The sequence below is a fragment of the Teleopsis dalmanni genome, chromosome 1 (assembly GCF_002237135.1).
Source record: "Teleopsis dalmanni isolate 2A chromosome 1, ASM223713v2, whole genome shotgun sequence".
In the NCBI taxonomy this organism is placed as follows: domain Eukaryota; kingdom Metazoa; phylum Arthropoda; class Insecta; order Diptera; family Diopsidae; genus Teleopsis; species Teleopsis dalmanni.
Genome location: NC_051846.1, coordinates 16,314,852 through 16,336,751, shown reverse-complemented (window position 1 = coordinate 16,336,751; position 21,900 = coordinate 16,314,852). Strand labels below are relative to the sequence as shown.

The window sequence follows — 21,900 nt, the reverse complement described above, 5'->3', positions numbered from 1 at the left end:
TGTGACTTTTTCCTGTTTCCCAACCTCAAATTACCACTCAGAGGAACGCGTTTTGAATCCATAGAAGACGTAAAACAGAATTCGCAGAGGGAACTCAAAGCCATACCGGAAAGCGCCTATAAAAAATGTTTTGATGATTGGAAGAAACGTTGGCATTTGTGTATCGCTTCTAATGGAGCATATTTTGAAGGAGATAAAATAAATATTGATGAAGATTAAGAATTTTGCGTTTTATTTATTTATTTCCGGAAACTTTTCGGTCACAATGTAATAGTATAGTATATTTTCAAATATTTTCTTCTAAACCAGATACCTTAGTTTTAAATTTAAAACAAATAAATTGAAAAAGAAATTTTAAGAAAAAGATGTTCCTTAATCGCCAGTTTATATTCAAGCTATATGTAAACCTAATCCTATCAACCCCATTTTTATTACAAAGTCTTTATTATCAATCCTATTAAACGTTATTTCATAATGCTTAAGTTCTAAGAAGAACTCACAAGAAGAACTCACATTCGATTATATAGTTTATGTGGCAGTTATTCGATATTGTAGTCCATCTTACAATTGATTAAGGTTCGGTCTGAAAAAGTGTATTTGCCAAGTTTTATTTGAATAGTTCGAAAACTGAGAGACTGATTTGAACTGAAACAGATACACAGGCAAACGGGCAAAACTAAATGAACTAGTCTTTCTTATTAAGCATATAAAGAATTTAGTGCGTCTATGACGTCTCATTCAAGGCTTTACTAAAATATTGATAAACCTAATATACTCTTTTTATACATTCTTGTGTAGGGGGTGCAATAATAAAACAATAAAAGCAACAACATCTTTAGCCTTTAGCATTAGCGTTTTTCTATAGCCAGTAGATAAAAAATCATTAAACCCTCTTTCTACCGACCTGAGATAGCCGTCAGCTAGCTAATAAATTAGGGACATATCTAAATTTATATATATACATATATATATGAGATTGCTTCAATTTTACTTGAATGGGTTTAGATATTTTTTATTGATTTGCTACTATATTACTATATGTACTGTGTTGGCCATAGTTTACCATCATATATAATCATTTTATAAGCAATATTTTTATACTTTTGACACTATTTGTAATAATTGTAAATAGTAAAATATAGTATATAGTTTATGTAACAGAAATACATACTTTTTAGGCTATTGATATTATACAACATTTAAGTATACCTATATTAATTATAATAATTTTTAATACAAAATAAAATTATTTTATAATATTGGACTCTACGGCGTATGAGTAATTAAAATAGCAACTGCGTTTACTAGCGCCATTTATTAATTCTTATATTTTGGTATTTAGTAATAAATAGAAATAAATAAATAAGCAATAATAATAGTTCTGGTAAATATTTAATGCTTTTAAAAACATTTTCATTAATAGCACAATTAACTAAATTGCAGATCAACAATTTGCCATTGCGGACTCAAATTCCAACTCAAGTGTTTCGAAATCATTTGTGCCCTGCAAAGTTTGTGGTGATAAGGCTTCTGGCTATCATTATGGAGTAACTTCTTGTGAAGGTTGTAAGGTACGAATTAAATTTATTTTCGATTTAATCTTCGATTTTCCAATTACATTTTATAATATCCGCAGGGATTCTTTCGACGCAGCATACAAAAACAAATCGAATATCGTTGCCTTAGAGATGGCAAATGCTTAGTTATTCGCTTAAATCGAAATCGGTGCCAATATTGTCGTTTCAAGAAATGTCTTTCCGCTGGAATGAGTCGAGACTGTGAGTACTGAAAACTATTTGCAAAATCAAATAAAATTTTTGAAATTTGAAAATCGTGATAATCAAATAATTATTTGGTATTAATGAAACTAGTATAGTTAAAATCGACATTTTAAATAACAATATTGAATCCAATCAAATATGTGAACAATAATGATAATTCATTTGTTTATTAACGTAAGTTTAAATAATAAATGTTAAATGAATTATTGTTTATGTCATTTACTATGAAAAGTATTTGCAGAACTATTTTAAAAATATTACTTAAAAGTAAACAATTTTTAATTATATTACTTAAAATTATTAGGTAGGTAGGTATTTGTGGCAGCTCGCGTTATATAAATAAGATTGGCTTACTTAAGGCCAAAAATTACGACCATTGTTATGCCTTAATTTATATATATATAGATATGAACATGTAAATGTGTATATATTTATAAAACTACGCTAATTATTCCAGCAGACCCCCATAATGGACTAGGAAAGTACTTCCTGGTTTTTACGAAGCAGGCTAAGTCGTTAATGCTTATGGTAGTGACATTGGCTAGACTTTTAAGAAAGAATGTGCGCTTTTTGGCGAGTACCGGATAGTGATGGACCAGATCGGTAATACCTTCTTCTTCCTACTCTAATCTTCAGCTGCTACAATAATTGTTTAAGGGAGCCCTTAATTGGTCGGTGCGGACAACGAGTAGCCAGCAAGTCCTAACTGTTGCTCTGTACTTTTCAGATCACAGCCGGACAATGTCATACGCGTAGTTGGATAAGTATGTTCACTACACCATTTCCGGTCAGTTATTTTAAAATATTCTGTATGCCTAGTCAGTTTGATTGAAGCTAAATGGATTCGTACATCAGGAGTGATTGATGTAATGGGAAACTGTATATCTTTTGCGGTCCCTTTGACCCGGAATCTATTTCAGGTTAAAGATTAAATGCATTGAATGCTTGTTCAGAGTTATATGACATTATAATATGAGCTTAAATGTTGTGAGAACATCATTTCATAAAATTAGTAAATAGTATTGTAAATACTTTATTAATTAGGTTATCAGTAGGATTTCCGCTAACGCAGAATTATTTTTAATCAAACTTTCATTATTACATAGACTGTTAAAAAAATACACAAAGTAACGCTTGAACGAACCAAAGATCAAAGAGTCTTCATTTATGGAGGGAGTACCAAGGCAACGCAGTTGGTATTAATGATGCTATAAAATAGAGCAGCAAGGATTGTGGTTCAAAATTAATATCCAATTATGCTTGACTTCAAATTCAAGTTAGTCAAGCTAACATTATCAGCAGTGTTTTTTAATATAATTAAGCATTGTGCTTCATCTAAAGATGCCGAGGTCAAAAAAAAAATAACATACTAAATAGACGAATTCTGCTTCATACGTATGCAAATGATCTGGCTCTATTTAGAACTAACAAGTATGATTACGAGTTGCTAAAGTATAATTATTACTAATCACCGCAAATAAAATTGTCGCCCTTAATTACAAAATCGGCCAATAAATATGGTATATGAGCCATAATTATAAAAATGAGAATATATAAAATGCTTAAAAGATCAGTAGTCTACTTCAATGTAAAACATGGCGTTTAATAGATTTCGAAGCTAATATAAATAAGAATTGAAGGAAGGTTCTTAGAAATATATTCGGACTTATTAAGAAAAAATATGGTTCATGTCGGTAGTAATATAGTAATGAAATTTTCGAACTCGTCTATGGTAACATTAAACCTCATAACGCAAAGAAATTCCTGGAATGTCAAATAAAAGGTCTTCAAATGAAATTTTATTAAAATTACCAGAAGCAAGAGAGATGCAAGCATAAAGAGATAACTAGACAATGTTGAAGTATACGTAAAAAAAATCAAAATGCATTTCTGAGAAACTACAACAAGAAAACTGTGAATATAGATGGAAATCGTACGATAGCCTTACGTGCTCTACGAAACGTCGATTTAAAGACGACAAATGCTATCTAATACGAAAAAGAGTAAGAAAAATGGGGTTATTAAACATTATTAATAGCTATAGATATTATAACCAAGATTGTTATTGTAAATATTATATAGGTTAGAAAAATCTTTACTTAAAACGGCAACACACTCACTTGAATGATAATTCTGAATAGAAGTTTTAGTTTGGCAAACTTCTAATAATAAGTTCTCAACAAATTTTCGTGAAAAATATTTAAGCTCCAGCAACGCTAAACTTTGTTATTTTCTTACATTTGGGGTTTGTTATTCCTAAAATGATATAAACTGTAACTTCATTCATTAAAAAAATAAAGTTGGTGTTTTTAACTAGTCCTTATCAAATCACAATATCACAATATGAATAAGCTTTGGTCACGATGACGAGACTTTTCATGCTTCCTCATATTAGTCGTAACAGTGTTCCTTTTAAATAAATGTCATAAAGATCTACATTTTTCTATAATTATATTTAATTATTATTATTTGTTATTACTAAGACTAGCGTAAGTACCTTTGGGAATATTAACAATTATGCGTTTATAGACGTGTCTTTTGAGACTTTAATATGAACTTGCAAACAGGAACCATGTATGAACGACATTGCAAGGAACTAATTTCAAATGATAAAGTTTTGTCACGTAATATTTATAAAAATTTCTGCTGAATATTAATGGTTGTTTCTTCCCTTACATCAGAAGCCCAATCCCTCACTGATGTACGGCTGTTCAGGCCAAATAGACGCAAACAAATATTGAATCAATAACTATAAATATCATTTAAGAGCAAATCTCTGCCAAAAGTATTTTTTGCGAAAACAATTTATGTTTTGGAAAGAAAAGAAAAGCATTAAAGTGAAATTAACTAAATTATTTTGAATCGCAGTGAAGTGAAGTAAAACTAACGTAATTGTGAAAAACAATTCGCTAACCCACAATGGCGTCAGGATCTCGCCACACAGACTTTAAAGGCCGATAGTCATCTCTAACGAAATGCCGCCGTAACCATTGTCGTTGCCAATAGGTTAAACCTCTCACCGCGCAAACTACAGATTACATGAGCTGAATCGAACGGAGTCAGCAGCAAATGTCTTGCATAAGAGGCAAGTTACAACAACGCGGCAAACAAACGTATCCATTTTTTACGAGTGATAGACGTTACGAATGTTGCAGTACGAGCATATTATAGAAATGAAAACGTGCAACATGTGGGCGTACTTCAGTTTGGAAATTCATAGGAGCTCATAAGTTGTGAACGTCTAACTGCCGGCCAAAGTTGGCAGGGACTTCAAGCAATGCAGGAAGTAAATGCATGGCGAGACATTCAAAATGCACAAGAAAGAACGCAGTAAATGCCAAAGAGTCAAATGTGCAGCACACACAGCATTCAGCGAAGTATACACAACTTCATATCTCATAGATACTTTACCAATTTTACGTACGTTTGTCTGCACGTATCTACGGCGGACAGCGTACTCAGTTGCAAACAAATTGCCAAGTTTTATCGTCAGAAACACATGTGCGCTTCAATTAATTTGCAACACAAATATAAATTTTATTTTATTTGCCACTAATGCAGCAATTGCGCTGTGCCGTTTGCAACATTTGTGCCACGTTGCAACCTGAAATTTAGTTGCAATATTCGCGTTCGGCAAATGGCAAAATGCACTGCATTCGTTGGGTTTTGTAAAGTTAACCTCTCGGTCTGAACATTTCTTACCAAACGAATTTCGCTGCTGGTGTGGCACGATTTTTCGTTTGTTGCAACTTTTTTTGTAATCGCCTTTATTGCTCTTTGTAAAACGGATTTTTTTATACAGACAATTCAAAGTTTTGAAAGGCTTTAAATGAGTTCATGAACCTCCTTTCGATTTGCGGGGGTGGCGTCTTTGAACCCACCAAGATATGAATAATTTTTAAATGATTTTGACAAGCAAATGAATTCTTGTCTATTATTGATAAAAATAAATTGTCAATGCCCCGAAGTTATAAGTTTCCAAAAACTAAAACAACAAAATCTTATAATTTACTACACATAAATTGGATCTAAGTCAGTTGTAGTCAGTCCACATTTCCTTAAAGGATCGAAATAGTGTAAAATCAACCGAGTTTACAGTAATACCCAAATCTTACATAATACAAAAATTGCCGGTATTTAAGTTTCCAAGTGTACTAATTGGAGTGTAGCATTAACAAAAACTTTTAATTAATAATTTTCTCATAAAAGAGTGTAGGGTATACTTTCATACTTCGTTAGTCAGTAAGCATCGAAATTATTCACAGATGATTGTTTTCATGGAACTTAAAACTATGATTTATATTATGATCTATTAAATTCTTTAACAATATCATTATGATCTATTAAATTCTTTAACAATCTTTAACAACGCTATTTTAATCGTTTAAGCTAAACTATATCATTTTGTTGCATCTTTGAATGATTTCCAATAAGAATTCATTATCTTATTTTAATAACACTAAACTCTATTTTCTTCTTATTTTTAGAGCTCTTAATTATCACTTTTTTTACACATTATTATTTAACTCACTCCATGTAATTTTTTTTTTATAACTTAGAATAAATATTCATCCTCTACACGACAGAGAATATCTTAACCAAAACCTATTAAGCAAATACCATCAAATAACATTAATGCATCTGATGAAACAAAAGTCATTTCTGTCTCTGGCAAAGAGATAAGACTTCTAATCACATTCTTTTGACCATTCAGGTATAATTTGAGTTAGGAGAAGATTTCTTAACCGGAGATATTAATAACGTCCGATATTAAAAAACTCCTCAGCGTCCAAGCTTACATGTGAAAAACTTAGCGCCGTAACCTAAAAGACCAATTGTCCTATTGGAAATCGTTATTTGTTATAAATATTCTAATCTCTAGTATTAACGACAATCATCTGAACATACATATATAACATTTAATACAATATTTTAGGGATGTTCCATTATAAAATCTAACCATTGCCATAACAGCTACCAACAACAACTATTTTTTCAACATTTTTATTGATATTATTTTATAATTCTTTGTTTTTTTGGAAGTTGGGAAACGGAATTCGTTTCATTTGTTTAACATATTTTGAATAAGATAATATGGGTGCTTATCTCAACTCAAACTGTTCGGATAACAGAAGCGTTTCCCACAAATTTTGTTTGTAATTCGCAGTTATTTTGTTGTCGGCCGAATTTGTTGGCTAATGCCCTGCTGTCTGTCCGTTTGTTAACTTTATTGGTTAGTTCATTTTTACAGACAATTTAATTTGACGTGACCTAGTTTCCTGCCAATTCTTTTGCTTTTACTGCTCACTTTTGTTCCCATAAACAATTTATCCGATTTTTTCTTATATTTTCTTGTATTTTCAGCGGTGAGCGGCGGTAGTATCTTGTATCTTTCAGTTACAGTTGTTGTTCATTTGAACGCAAAGAATGTACTTTATTGATATTTGATAGTTTACTTTTTAAGTTGAATTTGTATTTTTAAATTTTTAACTTTTTAACTTTTTAACTTTTGTTTGACTTGAGTTAAGCTTTTAATGAGGCCTCCATCGCGCTGTTCTCGTTAGTGTATCTTTTCAATTGATTTTACAGTTTTTTTCGCGCAGATGCAACCGCAATTGCTATTGGCTCACTTATCGTGATTTTGTTTTTAAGTACAATTGACGCTATTTATGCATATAAGTTGTATCTTTGTGTAAATAAAACTTCCATATATGAGTACATTTAGATACAAAGTGAATTGTTTGGTGAGATTTTGTGTTATTTTGAGATACTTTTCAGTTCTGTAGATTCGTTGTTCACACGATTCTAATAAGATTATACCATGGCCGATATATTTTCTTTATACGAGCATCAACTGATGGTTACATAAATTACCAAATAAAGATGAATTCGAATAGGCATTATACATTTTATTTTTATATTGTTAAAGTATTTACTAAAATAGATGGGTGAATATTTCGGCGTCTCATAATTACAATTATTTATAAGAATGATTGATATTTTGTTTGTTTAATAACAATGGAAATAGAGAGTTATAAATCTTTTATTATGTACTTAATGTGTATATGCTAATACAATATGTTTTATATATAGATTATATGATATTAGTAACTAAAATTCGTTTTGATTCTTTAGTATTTAGTATATCGATTAATCATTATTTATTTACTTTTTATAGTTACATTATTTAAAAATATATTATGTAATATGCAAATTTAAATACTTTCTAGTAAAGATAATTGTGAACATTTTATACCGTACAAAGCACCTACTTTATCGGTTGAAAGTAACAATCAAATAATATTTAGTACCCACATTTTCATTAAAAGTTACTCTTTTATGATATTATCCTAGTATTGGAGTGACAAATTTACTATACAAAATACGATAACTCCATTTGAGATTAGCGATCAATTCACATATTTTATATTAGCTTCGTATCAAAATCTCGGCACTAAATTTACCAGCTATTTATATAACTTAATATATAACAGCTCCAAGTTTCGTTTAAGGACTTCATTTCCTGTAATTTTTACTATCTTTTATTAAAGTAATAAAAAACTTATAGTTTAACTTATAGTTCTAATAAAATTCAAACATTTTAATAAGCTAATATAACAGTTCCTAGCTACATGCTCTTTATATATGTATCTATATATATTATTTATACACAGTTATAAGTGCAGTATATGTTACCTAAACGAATTTAAATTTTCCTATTATATTTATCGTTTCCACAAGGGCAATAAATCTTTCATTTAATTTGGAACATTTTTTATTCTTGCTGTGATATTTTTATGCATCCCATATTTTAAATTCGCGGAGGTGAGAAATCCACTTTAAGATCCCTATTTAAATATTGTTGTTACTGATAGTTTGGTAAGTTTTATGGCGACAGTTGCTAATAACAATAATGAAATTGTTGCCAGTGATGCTGTGACACACTTTCTTAAAAAATTGTTGCCAATCGGTGTCATCTACCGAAAAGGTAGCAAAATTTAACAAGAAATAAAAGAAATTTTTTATTTAAAAGTTTGTAATTTTCACCAAACTTTACCGAAAACATTTGATTTTATTTTGCCCCAAATAGAAAATGCTTTCATTTAAATAATAAATTAATTTAATTAACAATAATATCTTCTCAGGTAAAAAAATAAAGAAAAATATTTCAATTATTTTTTTATTACTTGTGATAATTAAGCTGAAATTAAAGTTGTAAATTGGTTAAATGGGTCAAGTAAATCTAATTGGTAAACTACAAAAATCTCACCTTTAGATTGACTATAAATCTAATAAAGAGTTTACTATCACAGTACAGTACTTTAAGCCCTTAGTCACTATATTTTTTCGTAGATGAATGATCAACTAATTTAAATTTTCCATAAATGGAAATGGTTTTTCTTATGCCATCGAAATGTATTTTCATTGCTATCCAGTCGAAAATTAGATTCCTCTACACAGAGTATTTTCTGACAAAATACAAATTTCATGAGTGTCAATAGATGTTACTTCAGATTAAGTTGGCAATTGAGAAGTAAAGTTCTCTCTCGACAAACAAACATCACGCTCTTCAACTCTCACATCAAACCTGTCCTGCTGTATGATGCAGAAGCTTGGGCAATTATTAACAGAGAAATGAGAAAGCGCTAGAAGTATTCGAGAAAAAAATTCGTTGGAACATTTGTGGTCACGGTTGCCACTTGAAAATTTTTTCCTATACCAAAATTGGTTTAAAAAGGTACAATTCTGTAAAAAAAGGTCCAAATTTTTTTGGACCTTTTTATTTTTTCGTTCTGTGTTTTTCATAGTGTTATAAATGAACAAAATATAAAATAGTACAAAGTTGCATTTATAAAAAAAATTAATTGGAAATATCCACAATAAAGTTGGGTCGTCAAAAATGTACCATTTTTTAAACATGAGTACCAAACGAAAAAAAAAGTACCAACTTTGGTACTAAAGTACCATAAGTGGCAACCGTGTTTGTGGTCCCTTATGAGAATCGAATTGAGTGAAACGATGAGTTGTATAAGCTTTGTTTTGGTTATGTTATGTGAATGAGAGAAAATGAGAGAAAATATTAATGAATAGGCTAGAAAGGTGTTTAATTTGCGACTGATTGGAATACAAATAGGGAAGCACTAAGGTGATTCAACTCATCTGTCTTTTTTAATGTTCTTATGCCCAGGAATTGAGATGAGAGTATTTCCAGCTAGGTAATTTATTTCGTACATTCTTTAACTAGCTTTGACTTTATGATAAAGGATTAATGGATTTAATTGCCGCCTGACCATCAAAAAAAATGGCAACAGTACACAAATTGCAATAATGTGATTTGCCATTAGCCATGTTGGCTAACTTCCTTAATCGTTAAAACTTGAACCTGAAAAACATTGGATTCATTAAAAAGCCTAACAGAGTGATTTTTATCTGTAAATGAAAATTCCTGTTTCTGCCCTGTCTCACAGTTCATGTGATTTGCCATTAGCCATGTTGGCTAACTTCCTTAATCGTTAAAACTTGAACCTGAAAAACATTGGATTCATTAAAAAGCCTAACAGAGTGATTTTTATCTGTAAATGAAAATTCCTGTTTCTGCCCTGTCTCACAGTTCATTCTTCAACCATAAGTGAAAATGGATATATTGTAGTTTCTTTGAAAGTTTCATTTTTCTATTCGTTTCTTGATAGAAATATTCTCTGAAAATTTTTTTAAAGCATAAGATCTCGAATATTATTTAAGATTTTTACCAATTTGTGCCACTGTGTTTCATGGGAATATGTGTTATAGTTATAAATATTACAACTCAAAACTTTGGATAAAAAACATTTTAATTCACAAAAATTAGGAACTTACAATACATATAAAAGTGCAACTGTGTAAATACTTTCATACACATATACGCTCTCGCAAAAACAATCAAAGCACGCGAACCTCGTTTTGCGAAAGTGATGAAGTTACATTTGCAACTTTTTGTGGCTTGCCTGCTATTGTTGTTGCACTACACTTGCTATACATAAATACAAACGGCAAGCGCATACGAAAATGTGCGAAACAATAATATGATTAAGTATTCATAAGAGTGAGTATGTACGTAAGCTTATGTTTCGTATTGAGCAACTAACCTAAATTCTTAACAGACACGAAACTGAGGTACACGTCATTGGTGCAACATCCGATTTCAATGTAAAATATTAAAACATAATCGTCATAAATTCATGTAATCAGTTTATGTGTGTATGTACGATAGTATGATATATCATGATGCGCAATGTGATGTGACTAACAGAAACTAACAATACCTAGAAAAATAAGAACAAACATAAAAGAAAAACCATTTACAATAAAATAGTAATTACCACGCTTAAAAGGCGTTAACATGTGTATTTGGATGAATGTAAGCTACACAATATAATATGCTATATTGTATCCAATCGTATTATATTATATCTACGAAGTTTTACTACGTTTCATATATCAAATACACAAATAACTTGGATTTTATTCTTTATTTACTATTTTCTTTACTTAAGAGTATTTATTTCTTTACGACCTCTTTGCTGTATCAGACAGACATAAAAAGTAAATATCTGTAAGTGAATATCTCAAAGCTATGATGTATGCAACACCAAGCAGCAAGCAGCAAGCACTAATCGGCAATAACAATAACAACATCAACAACTATAAACGCATCGCAGCCGACTGACCTAAATATGTGTAAATAATTATTATAAAAACAAAAACAAATCATTCGCTCACACCCATATATACATATGCATGCAAGTAAATACAACAAACACGAACCTACTTAAAAGCTAAAACACAACATTCAACAAAATAAGAAAAACACAATAAAAACAAAACTTACACAAAATGAAAATTATTTTGCTGTGCAGTAATGGTATAAACAACAGCCCTCCTTGCAACGCACACCCCCAAAGTATGCGCGCTACCAACGCTAGTTTACGTGGTTGCAACACCGTAATTAGGTGTTTTAAGTTTTTGTTGTTTGATATTTGTTGTTGTATTCATTTTTAGCTCATTTTCCAAAAACAAAAACATGTAAACATAAATATTTATTGTATACAGCATATACACACATACATACATATGTATGTATAAATAAATATATTTATGCTGTGACACAATCTGCCTTCATGCAAGCGCCTGGCCATTGGCCCCAAAGTTTTGATTTATAGTTGTTGTGTTTGTTATTGTCGCAGCCACCGCCGCTGCCTGGTGTAATAATTGTTTCAATGGTGCTAATAGTAATATTCCTCTTTTATAGTTTTTGTTGTTGTTGTTGTTGTTGTTTGCTTTTATTTAAAGTTGACCAAGACAATTTTAATTGTTTTGCAGGTTTTTTATTCATTCAACTCAAGCTGAGGGCGTCGTGTTTATGATTTCATGTCGCTTATTTAATTCGGTAGTGCGGTGTGTTGTTGCAGTTTTATCGGCCTCTTAAAAACCATCATAAATGTTTAAAACTAATTTAATTGAAAGGTAAACATATTAGGAAACATATTTACATGGCCAACAACTCAAAGCGTAACACAAACTAAAATTTTTTTGTAAAATTAGTGTTTTTGTTTTAGTTGTAAGCTGAAAATGTTTATCATACGCGGCGTAGTGCCAATTTCAATGTAAAACTTGGCATTTTTGCAATTAATTAAATATAAATTAATATTTAATATAACTTGAAAAATATAAGGTTTATTACTAAGAGTTATGTCTAATAACTAAGAGTTACTAAGAGTGTAAGCATATTGTACAAGCATACAAAGGAGGAAAGCTTTTAATCAAACCTAGTATTAAATTATTCGTACTTCGATTTATTGAGTTTTACTTTTATTACTTATTTCTTAAAATGAATGAATGGCTGGAAAGAGCAGTTCAGATTGATGATATAATGTAATTGCCTGCAGGCAAGCTAAAGAATTCATGCCGAATCGATTAAAAGCCAGAACTACGAAGCTTATAATGCTAAACAGAAATGGCATCCGACTTGTCACAGGGTTTTTCACTGGACATTGCGAAGTAAATAAGCATCTATCGAACCTACGTATTCAAAGAGACAATAGCTGCAGACTTTATTGCAAAGAAAAAAAAACAGTACAACACATTCTATGTCACTGTGATAGTCTCGCGAGACTCAGAGTTCGGTACTTATCAACTGCCTATCCACTTATAACGAAATTAGGAAACATCTCTCTAAAGGACATAATGGCGTTCTTAGCTGCTACTCGTGGAACTATGTAACTAAAGTGGGTATGTACAACAATCTTCAAAGGATGCAGTGATGTGGTGACAAGTTCCCAACCCGCTTAAAATCAATCTATGTATCTATCTTCATCATATTCATTTGTTATTTATTATTGATGTAAAAATTTAAATTGAACATAGCGCATTTGTTCTGTTCATTACTTATATTAAAGATATGGAAATATTATATTTTATCAATAAAATTAATTATTTAATTATTCGTTTTTTGTATTAATTCCGATGTTGATGAGATGATTCGTATAGTTGAAACGAAGAAATGATTGCAACTTTACTGCTATAATTTACTAATTTGGTTTTACAGTAGAATAGAATAGAAATAAAACAGGGTACTAGCTCCCACTGGAGCAGAGCACTGCGACCAGATTGATCTTTTGTGCCGTAACTGACCCTAATAGAACAGAAGACATTCCGCCTTCCGAATGAAGGCCAGAATGTCGTCCGTTGAGGACCTCCTAATGTCAGAAGGAGAGAGCAGCTCTCCTCCCAGTGATTTCCTCCTTGCCCAGATCAAGGCTGGGCAGTCACAGAGAATGTGGCTCGTAGTCTCGTCTGCTTCTAAGCAGAGTCGACACTCTATCTCTTCGGACAGACCTATTTTGTTAAGGTGATAACGCAGTCCATGGTGACCCGTTAAATATCCCACCAGCAACCTTAAATCTGATCTGCTGAGGAGGGATGCCTTGCCATAACTATATGGATGAACCAGCTGTTTTGCCTGACGGTTACCTCGATTGTCACTCCAGTAGCGACCTCTCTCGGCTGAGATCCATTTATCAATTAGATAACTAGTTGTTGACCAACTTAGTCCACAATAGGGTTCTGGTCCACAGATTTTAGTTGCAGAACCTGCCCTTGCAAGGCTGTCGGCAGATTCATTTCCTTTTATACCTGTGTGTCCAGGCACCCAGCAAAGCGTCACCTTATTTCTGCTTGCCAGCTGTTGCAACATATCAAAGCAGTCTAATGAAAGTTTTGAGAAAAACCTCCAGGTGGATAGAGCTTTGATTGCCGCTTGACTATCTGAGTAAATACAGATGCGGGCGCCTTTCAACCCGTTGTTTAAGTTGATACGAGCGCAGACCTCGATGGCGTGAACCTCTGCTTGGAAGACAGTGGGCCATATACCCAGCGCTAGCGAGATTCTGGTGTTAGGACCAAATATTCCAGCACCAACACCTTCCGTGGTTTTTGAACCATCGGTAAACCATGATATCACTTCTGGTTCTGCTCCAGGGGTGCCATTTACCCAATCCAATCGATCGGGAATGAGGACTTCGAACTTTCCACCGAAGCGAAGTTCCATGTTCATGCGATCTGTCCTATCGCAGATCTCTATGCCAGGAACTAGTCTGCAGATAGAGTTTTGACTGTCAAGACTTCCGTGCATATTGATACCAGAGTGTAGCCTAGCTTCACTCAGGGCTGCCGTCTTTTTAATGAAGAGGTGCAGAGGGGTAAAACCCACTATGGACTCCATAGCTGATGTGGGACATGTTCTGATAGTTCCCGTCATAGCGATACATGCGAGTCTTTGCAGTTTATTGCATTTGAGTATTGCAGCTTTTTTTTACAGTAGCGGTTTTACAGTAGCAGTATTTGTTTTTGGAATATTTTTACATAGTTTGTACATTGCCTATTTGTGGTCACTATGTAACCACAAAAATAGAAGTCATGTTCAAAAACGCATAACCATTTAGGTTAAATTTTGATTTTCTAACATAATTACAATTATTGTATTACACTTGCTTGCTTTTGAAACTTTTTTTTATCAATATAATTACTCATACCATTAATATAAAAAATAAACGCTAATATTTTATAAATATGTTTTAATGTGTGTGTGTGTGTGCGAAATACTTCCCATCTCGCAAAGTTGAATGAACCGCACTGTTGAGTAAAGTCCCTTGAAAGAAACAATCAAACACATACATACCTTCGTACGCAATTTGTACAAGTATGAAGGTTCAATGACCAACGACCAACACTTAACTGAACGGACACTTTGTTGATCAAGTTAAATGGCATTTAATGCTGCTGCATTACTTATAAATGCAACAACTGCATGAACAATAACAACAACTACAAAAACCAAAACCAAAACAAAAACAAGAACAACAATAACACTAGCAGCAGCAGCAGCAACAGACACGGCAACACTAACAACTTCACTTAATCAATTATTCTAGACAAAATAAAAATGTGAATAAAGAAATGTCAACATATCCTCTAGTAAATCAGTGCCGCGAAAAAAAAGGAATTAAATAATTACAAAGTACGAAAGAGCTAGAAAAAGATTGCAACACTAATGACGCTTGCACTCAAGCTTAATAAATAAAATAAAATTTGAACGTATGACAGTAAAAAGAGCAAGAAAATAAATTTACGTATAGTAACTATATTAAGTAATTAAAAATTAATATAATTAGCTGTAAGAAAATAAAAAATAAATTTTTTTAACACAATAGTGAAATTTATTATCGTTTAATCGTATCAAAGACTTATATGCATGCATGCATTATATTATAGTATATACGCTCGCGCGAAGAACTTGATTAATTTTCGTATTAAATTAACTGATAAGCAGTTGAAATTGAAACTAAAATTTACTGACTTATTTGGCTATTATGGATGTGAACTGTTCTTTGCCGTATCCAGGAGCCTCCGCCAGTCGGCCTGATCAGTAGCTTGCTGCCGCCAGTTGATAGTATTGAGCGCTCTCATATTGTTAATCACCTGGTTCCTCCACTGAACATTCGGATGTCTTCTTTAGGGCTTTCCAACAGAGGGCACCAAATCCAACACCATTCTGTGCTGCCGCCAGTTGATAGTATTGAGCGCTCTCATATTGTTAATCACCTGGTTCCTCCACTGAACATTCGGATGTCTTCTTCAGGGCTTTCCATCAGAGGGCACCAAATCCAACACCATTCTGTGCAGGGCTCATTCTTCCATTCGCACGACATGACCAAGCCAGCAAAGTAGCTGAATTTGTATGCATTTAACTACGTCAATCTCGTAGTATAGCTCATACAGTTCTTCGTTCCATCTTAGATTGAGTTGGCATTCAATCCCGAATGATTGAAAATTCGGGATTCACTTCGCTTTTAGTCACATCACTACTGACTCCATTTAGTAGATTCAAGAAATGATCCCTCCAAATATTAAGCACACTTTAGATATTTATCACCAAATTACCATTTTCTTCGTTTTAAAAATTAACGCCAGGTCTATAATCACATGTCATGCATTTGATTTTTTAATAGAACTTTCAAGCCACATTCCTGTCGCCCAGCTTCTCAAGCTCTTCTTAACCACATCTTTCTGTTTCCTGTTTCTGTAATCACCTCTTCTGCAGCGGTACACATAGATCGAGATATGCGGTTCAAGTGGGAGCGAAAAAAATGTAATCAAAATCAGAGTACAGTATTCTGGAGCTATAGTAGATTTAAAAACTCTATTATAAAAGGCGTTTTTGAAATATAACAAGGACACAATTTCGTAAATTATAACATTTTATAACTGTCTTACAAAAGCGTAACGTTGACAATCAAATCATTACCGCTGTTAAAAATCTCAACACCAATAATACAACAACTATCGGAACAAATAACGAGATGTCTAGTCAGCTGTCCGTTGCTTCTGGAATCCCACAAGGTGACAGTTTAAACCCTATTTTGTTCAATCTTATAATGGGTGAAATTATTGCAAAGGTGAAAGGTATGGCTAGAGGGTACAAACTAAGAAATTAAATAAAAATAGCTTGTTATGCAAACGATACCGTATTACTTTCAGACAATGAAGACGACCTGTAAAGACTTTTATACGTTTTTGAAGAGGCAGCAGACAAATATAATATCAAATTATCCACTTCGAAAACGAAGTCCTTAACAATCTCGAGACACCTTCTTCGATGCAAACTTGCAGAGTACGATATTCCTACAGAGCGGGTCATGGAATTTTACTACTTTGGAGCTAAAATAACATCATCAAAGGTCTTAAGTGTTAAAGCTAAAGGAGGAAAAGTCCGAATATATAAAACATGCATTAGACCTATATCGACGTATGCCATTGAGACAAGAGCCTATATGAAAACCACCAAACATGCTATATCCAAAACTGAAATGCACACTCTGCGCTCGATAGTTGGGTTCACTTGTCGGGAACGAATGCGCAATAACGATATTAGGCGAATCTGCGTGATACCGGACATAATTAAATGGAGTAGACAGAGACGGAAGGAATGGAATCTGCATGTTCAAGGAATGGAAAATCATCACCTAGTCAAAATTGCAATAGTAGAGAAACCAACAGCCGCGAGGTTACTCGGTCGACCGAAGAGAAGGGATGCCGTGAATGCTGGACGTCTGGCTCTACAGAAACATAATAATTTGATATGTCATAATTTAACATAAAGATATCCAATTCAATTGTTATAACAAAATAGGATTATATCTTATAATAAAGACGAAGATGAAGAAAAATTTAAATTTAAAATTGAATGTGAATTTTATAATTATATATATTTTTATATATATATATTTTTTTTTTATATACAAATATATATAACATATATTTATATATTTTTTAAACAAATATATTTTTGTTTAATGTAAGACATTTTTATTTTTATTTTAAAACAGAAGTTAGTAACTGGAAATAGTTAAGGGTATGTTGTTAAACAATTCTGTTGTATTTTTCTTTCAATATTAAAAAACATTGAATTTCTATAAAAAATATTGTTAATGTTTATTTGATATTATATTTAATTGTTATTGTCATCTTCATGTCAGTGACGTACAAAGCATGTTAATAAAATAAATTACTCATACGACTACTAAACCAAAAGAACAAAACAACTACGAAAAGAAAAATACACAATTCAATTTGTTGCAATTTAGTTTTATATTCTGCTCCTCACTCCGCACTCCGTATTTCTTACACCTACAATATAAAGGCATTACTGCTTTAGTTATTGGTTTTTTTGTTGTTGGTTTTTTAATACTTAAATGGTTACGCATGCTTATTACTGAATTTTATGTTATGTTGCATTTTACGAGAGCATTGTTCGCGCAGCTGAATTAAGTTAACCATTGCAAAATAAATACAGTGTATATTATACAAATAAGTAACAAAAACCTCACACTTTGCAATAATTGGTTATTATACAGACATGTATTTCCTTCACTCTGTCCCTAAATATAAAAAAACTTCATATTTTATCGTATGTGTATATACATATGTCTATATACGAATATTAACTTAAAATAATGTACTTGGACGGGTGAACATCGGTCTCGGGGAATAATTGTTATTAATATTCATAAGAATTTAACATCATTGCTCTTTTATTGTTAATTTTATTATTTATTTTTCTTATTTTTAGCGTATTCATTATTTATATTTTGTTATTGTTGTAGTTGTGGTTGTTGTTGCTCTTGCAGTCGCTATTGATAAAAAAAATTTACACTTTTTTGCATCAATTGCAGTTCTGTTTACATAGCACAACAACACCAACACCAACAAGGCAATACAGTAGAGAGCATTGAGGGTACAATCAAAAACGCACTGACAGTGTTGCCGCTGTTGCTCAATCGTATTTGCATTGCCTCTGTGATTTTTTCTACACTTGCAGAGGTGTGTGAACGCTTTCTGCATTTTTTCATTATAATTGTTTATTTTTATTTATTTTTATTTTTATTTTATTTTATTTTGTGAAGAGTTCTTTTGTATTGCAATTGTTAAAAATTTTCGTAAATTTACAAAACATTTTTTTTTGCAAAATAAGAAGTTTCTTTGTTTGCACAATATTTTAAGCAAAACAGATTATATGCAGCGATACCACATACTCACGTCTCCAGTTAGTGCGAACCTTGAAATAATCTTTTAACGAAGTTCAATGTCACCAATTGCTAATTTTTTGAAATTTGTAAAAAGAAAAAAGAGGAGCGATTTTGAAAACTCACATATAAGTACGTGTATATTAATAGTAACGAGTATTTCGTGGAAATTCGTGGAAATTCGTGGAAATTTATTACGAAAAATTAGCAGAGAAGTATAAAAACAGAGCACAAGAAAAAAGTGCACTTAGTTGTTCTTTACTTGGTTTTTCAAAAAAAATTTTAACCATTATCCATCGATGATTCATTCCATTTCAGCACTTTTCTATTCATAGTTTACATTATTACATATCTATGTATAAAGAGATATTTTAAACTTTAAAGAATCAATCAGGTATGAAGACTTAAGGATCACTTAAAATTTTGATTTGTTTGCTATCCACCTATTATACCTAGGTGCATTAACTTTCAACAAACTCTATTTTAGAAGATTGTTATCGAATCAACAAAGATTTGTACATTTATATAGCCAATTAAAAAGTAAACGTATATCATTACTTACTTACTTATTTAAATGGAGATAACAACCGATTACCGGGTTTTGACTTGATCCAGCATGCCTTTTTAGGCGCCTCTGCTGCGTGCGTGTCTTGTCCAGTATTGCACATCAAGTGCGGTTAGTGTTCTCTCAACTTGAGCACTTTAAGGGAGACATAGTCTATCTTAACACCTTCTTCATTTAACTACTGTTTCAAACACCTTTTTTCAAAACCTTCAAAAATTTATTTAACTAATTAACAAATTCTAAAGACATATGTATCACAGTAGTATAACCGACGTTTCGAGAATGACGTTCGGTTTGTAAATCAAATATAACGAAAGCTTTAAAATTACGCACACATTATTTTCTACATCGATTGACTCATTTTTTATGTATTGGTCAACTTAAGCTTATATAACGGCCTTCTGTAATACCATGGATTAGCGTTGATTAGCGTAGCCAACTTTCCAAGTGAAAGTAAACCAACCTGACAAGTCTATTAATTTGACCAACTCCATTATTTTCTAGCATGAGCTGGCGGTCAGAACTACATACGCAATCCTTCTCATACGCAGAATTACAATTACGACAAAAGTCCTTATGGCGTAGACCTGGTCTGATAACATGTCTTCCTAAAATGCAATGATCCGTCACCACCGATACCGTAGTGCTGAGCAGTTTGCGCCCTAGTTTAAGCATCTGACTGATACCTTTCTTCTCTAGTTTACACCAACTCGATCTTGAGATCTGACAGAACGATTCGTCTATTTGATTTTATTCAGCTATGGTTAGATATTGTTGTTTGTTTGCCGGTTTGGCCGTTGAAGTGGAATATCAATATCTGAGAAATTAGTGTGAGGAAGCGAAATACCTGCCTTGCCTTGTGTCTAAATCATAAGTCTAATTCTATTTATCTATGTTCAACATGATCGTACTATTATCTTTTTTCTTGGTAAGGGGTGATTTATTCTGTGGTTTGTTTTCTGACATTCCTATCATTAGAACAGTCCATTATAATCTCTGCTACTACAACCACTTATAATTATAAATTTTTAAAATTTATTTTTATATGACATATTTATTTACATATCATGGTTTTGTTCTACAGATTTCACCAATTACATCCTTTTAATTTTCTATTTTTGTGACTTTATAATCGACACCATTGTTCCCACCCTAAAAATCAATTCAAAACAGTGAAGACTACGTCAAACGATTAAAATTTATGTAATTTTTTTCTTTTTATTTTATATTTGCGAAATAATTTTTTATGCTTTCTTACATTTAACGCATCGGTAATTTGAGGAACCTGCAACACAACTGAATGCGAATATGCATGAAACCGTAAAAGACGGGAAATGCCGTTAGCCTTCTTTGATGGGATTATGAACTCGTTCGACTTGATGTATCAAAACAACGAAGCTCCTGTACTGCACTGAGCTTGCAAAGGTTGCAGTTCATAAAAGCTGAGTGCAGCGGAAGAAGTGTGTTTTAATTAATTAAGAGAGAAAGAGATGAGAAAAGAATCACAAGTGTTACGTATACACTTACAAGCAGACTAACCGCAAGCACACGATACCGCACATGGGAAAGAAAGGAGTAAAAGTTGCATTTTTATTTTATTATTATTTTTTTTTTTTTAAATAAGCTAATGAACACTGAAGCGTGAGCAACATGTGAACTGCTTGAAAGCATTAAAATTGCCACCAACAGCAATGGCAACACCGGCAACATCGGCCATTGCGGCAACAGCACAAAAGCAAAAGTCAACGAAGCATTTGATTTAACAATTTCTGCAGTAATTGTGGCATGGAAAACAAAAAGAAGAAGAATATGAACAACAACAACTACTCAATCTGTGTTTAGCTTTCAATACTGTTATTTTAACTGCTTGAAATCGTTGTTGTTGCAATTTTTTTATAATAGCAATTTTGCTTTGGCATTTAATTTTTTCCTTCTTCTTAGAATATCGTCCATTGACCTTTTCTGCTAGTTAATATACACACACACACTCACACACACATAAACATATTAACATTTTATTTTATTGATACTTAGAGGTAGACGCAGCAGCAAGAAAAAAATGTAACTAAACTTAAGTGTTACAACAAAAGTGCAGTGCAATGTTTGCTCATCGTTTTGCCAGCAACACTGCTGGCCCCGCATTGACTTCACCTCTTTTTCGCACACAATGTATGTATGCAGTATACTCGTATGTGCCTTTGGACTAGCGAGGCTTGGTAAATTCTTTAAATTTGCAAACACAAAAATCATTCACATATGAATGAGGCAGCAACAAATTACATGGTTGCTAAATCTATTGCGGTGCTGCAGACGATTTACAGCAACTGCAGCAATAATTGCACATAATTGTGGTAGATACCTTCGCTCTATAGTAAAATAGTAAATAGGCAAGTGTGAATGTCTTCAGCAGTTTCGGTAAGAATGTCGACACCAC

At 32.2% G+C, this 21,900-nt stretch overlaps 1 protein-coding gene across 1 annotated transcript in view; it reads left to right on the top strand.

The window, feature by feature from the left end:
* Window positions 1–21,900, top strand: part of LOC119673447 (ecdysone-induced protein 78C) — an 84,364-nt gene that overhangs the window by 23,006 nt on the left and 39,458 nt on the right. The window contains exons 3-4 of the mRNA XM_038084726.1: window positions 1,444–1,571; window positions 1,637–1,778. Of these exons, the coding sequence (XP_037940654.1) occupies window positions 1,444–1,571; window positions 1,637–1,778 (270 nt within the window). The remainder of the gene's footprint in view (window positions 1–1,443; window positions 1,572–1,636; window positions 1,779–21,900) is intronic.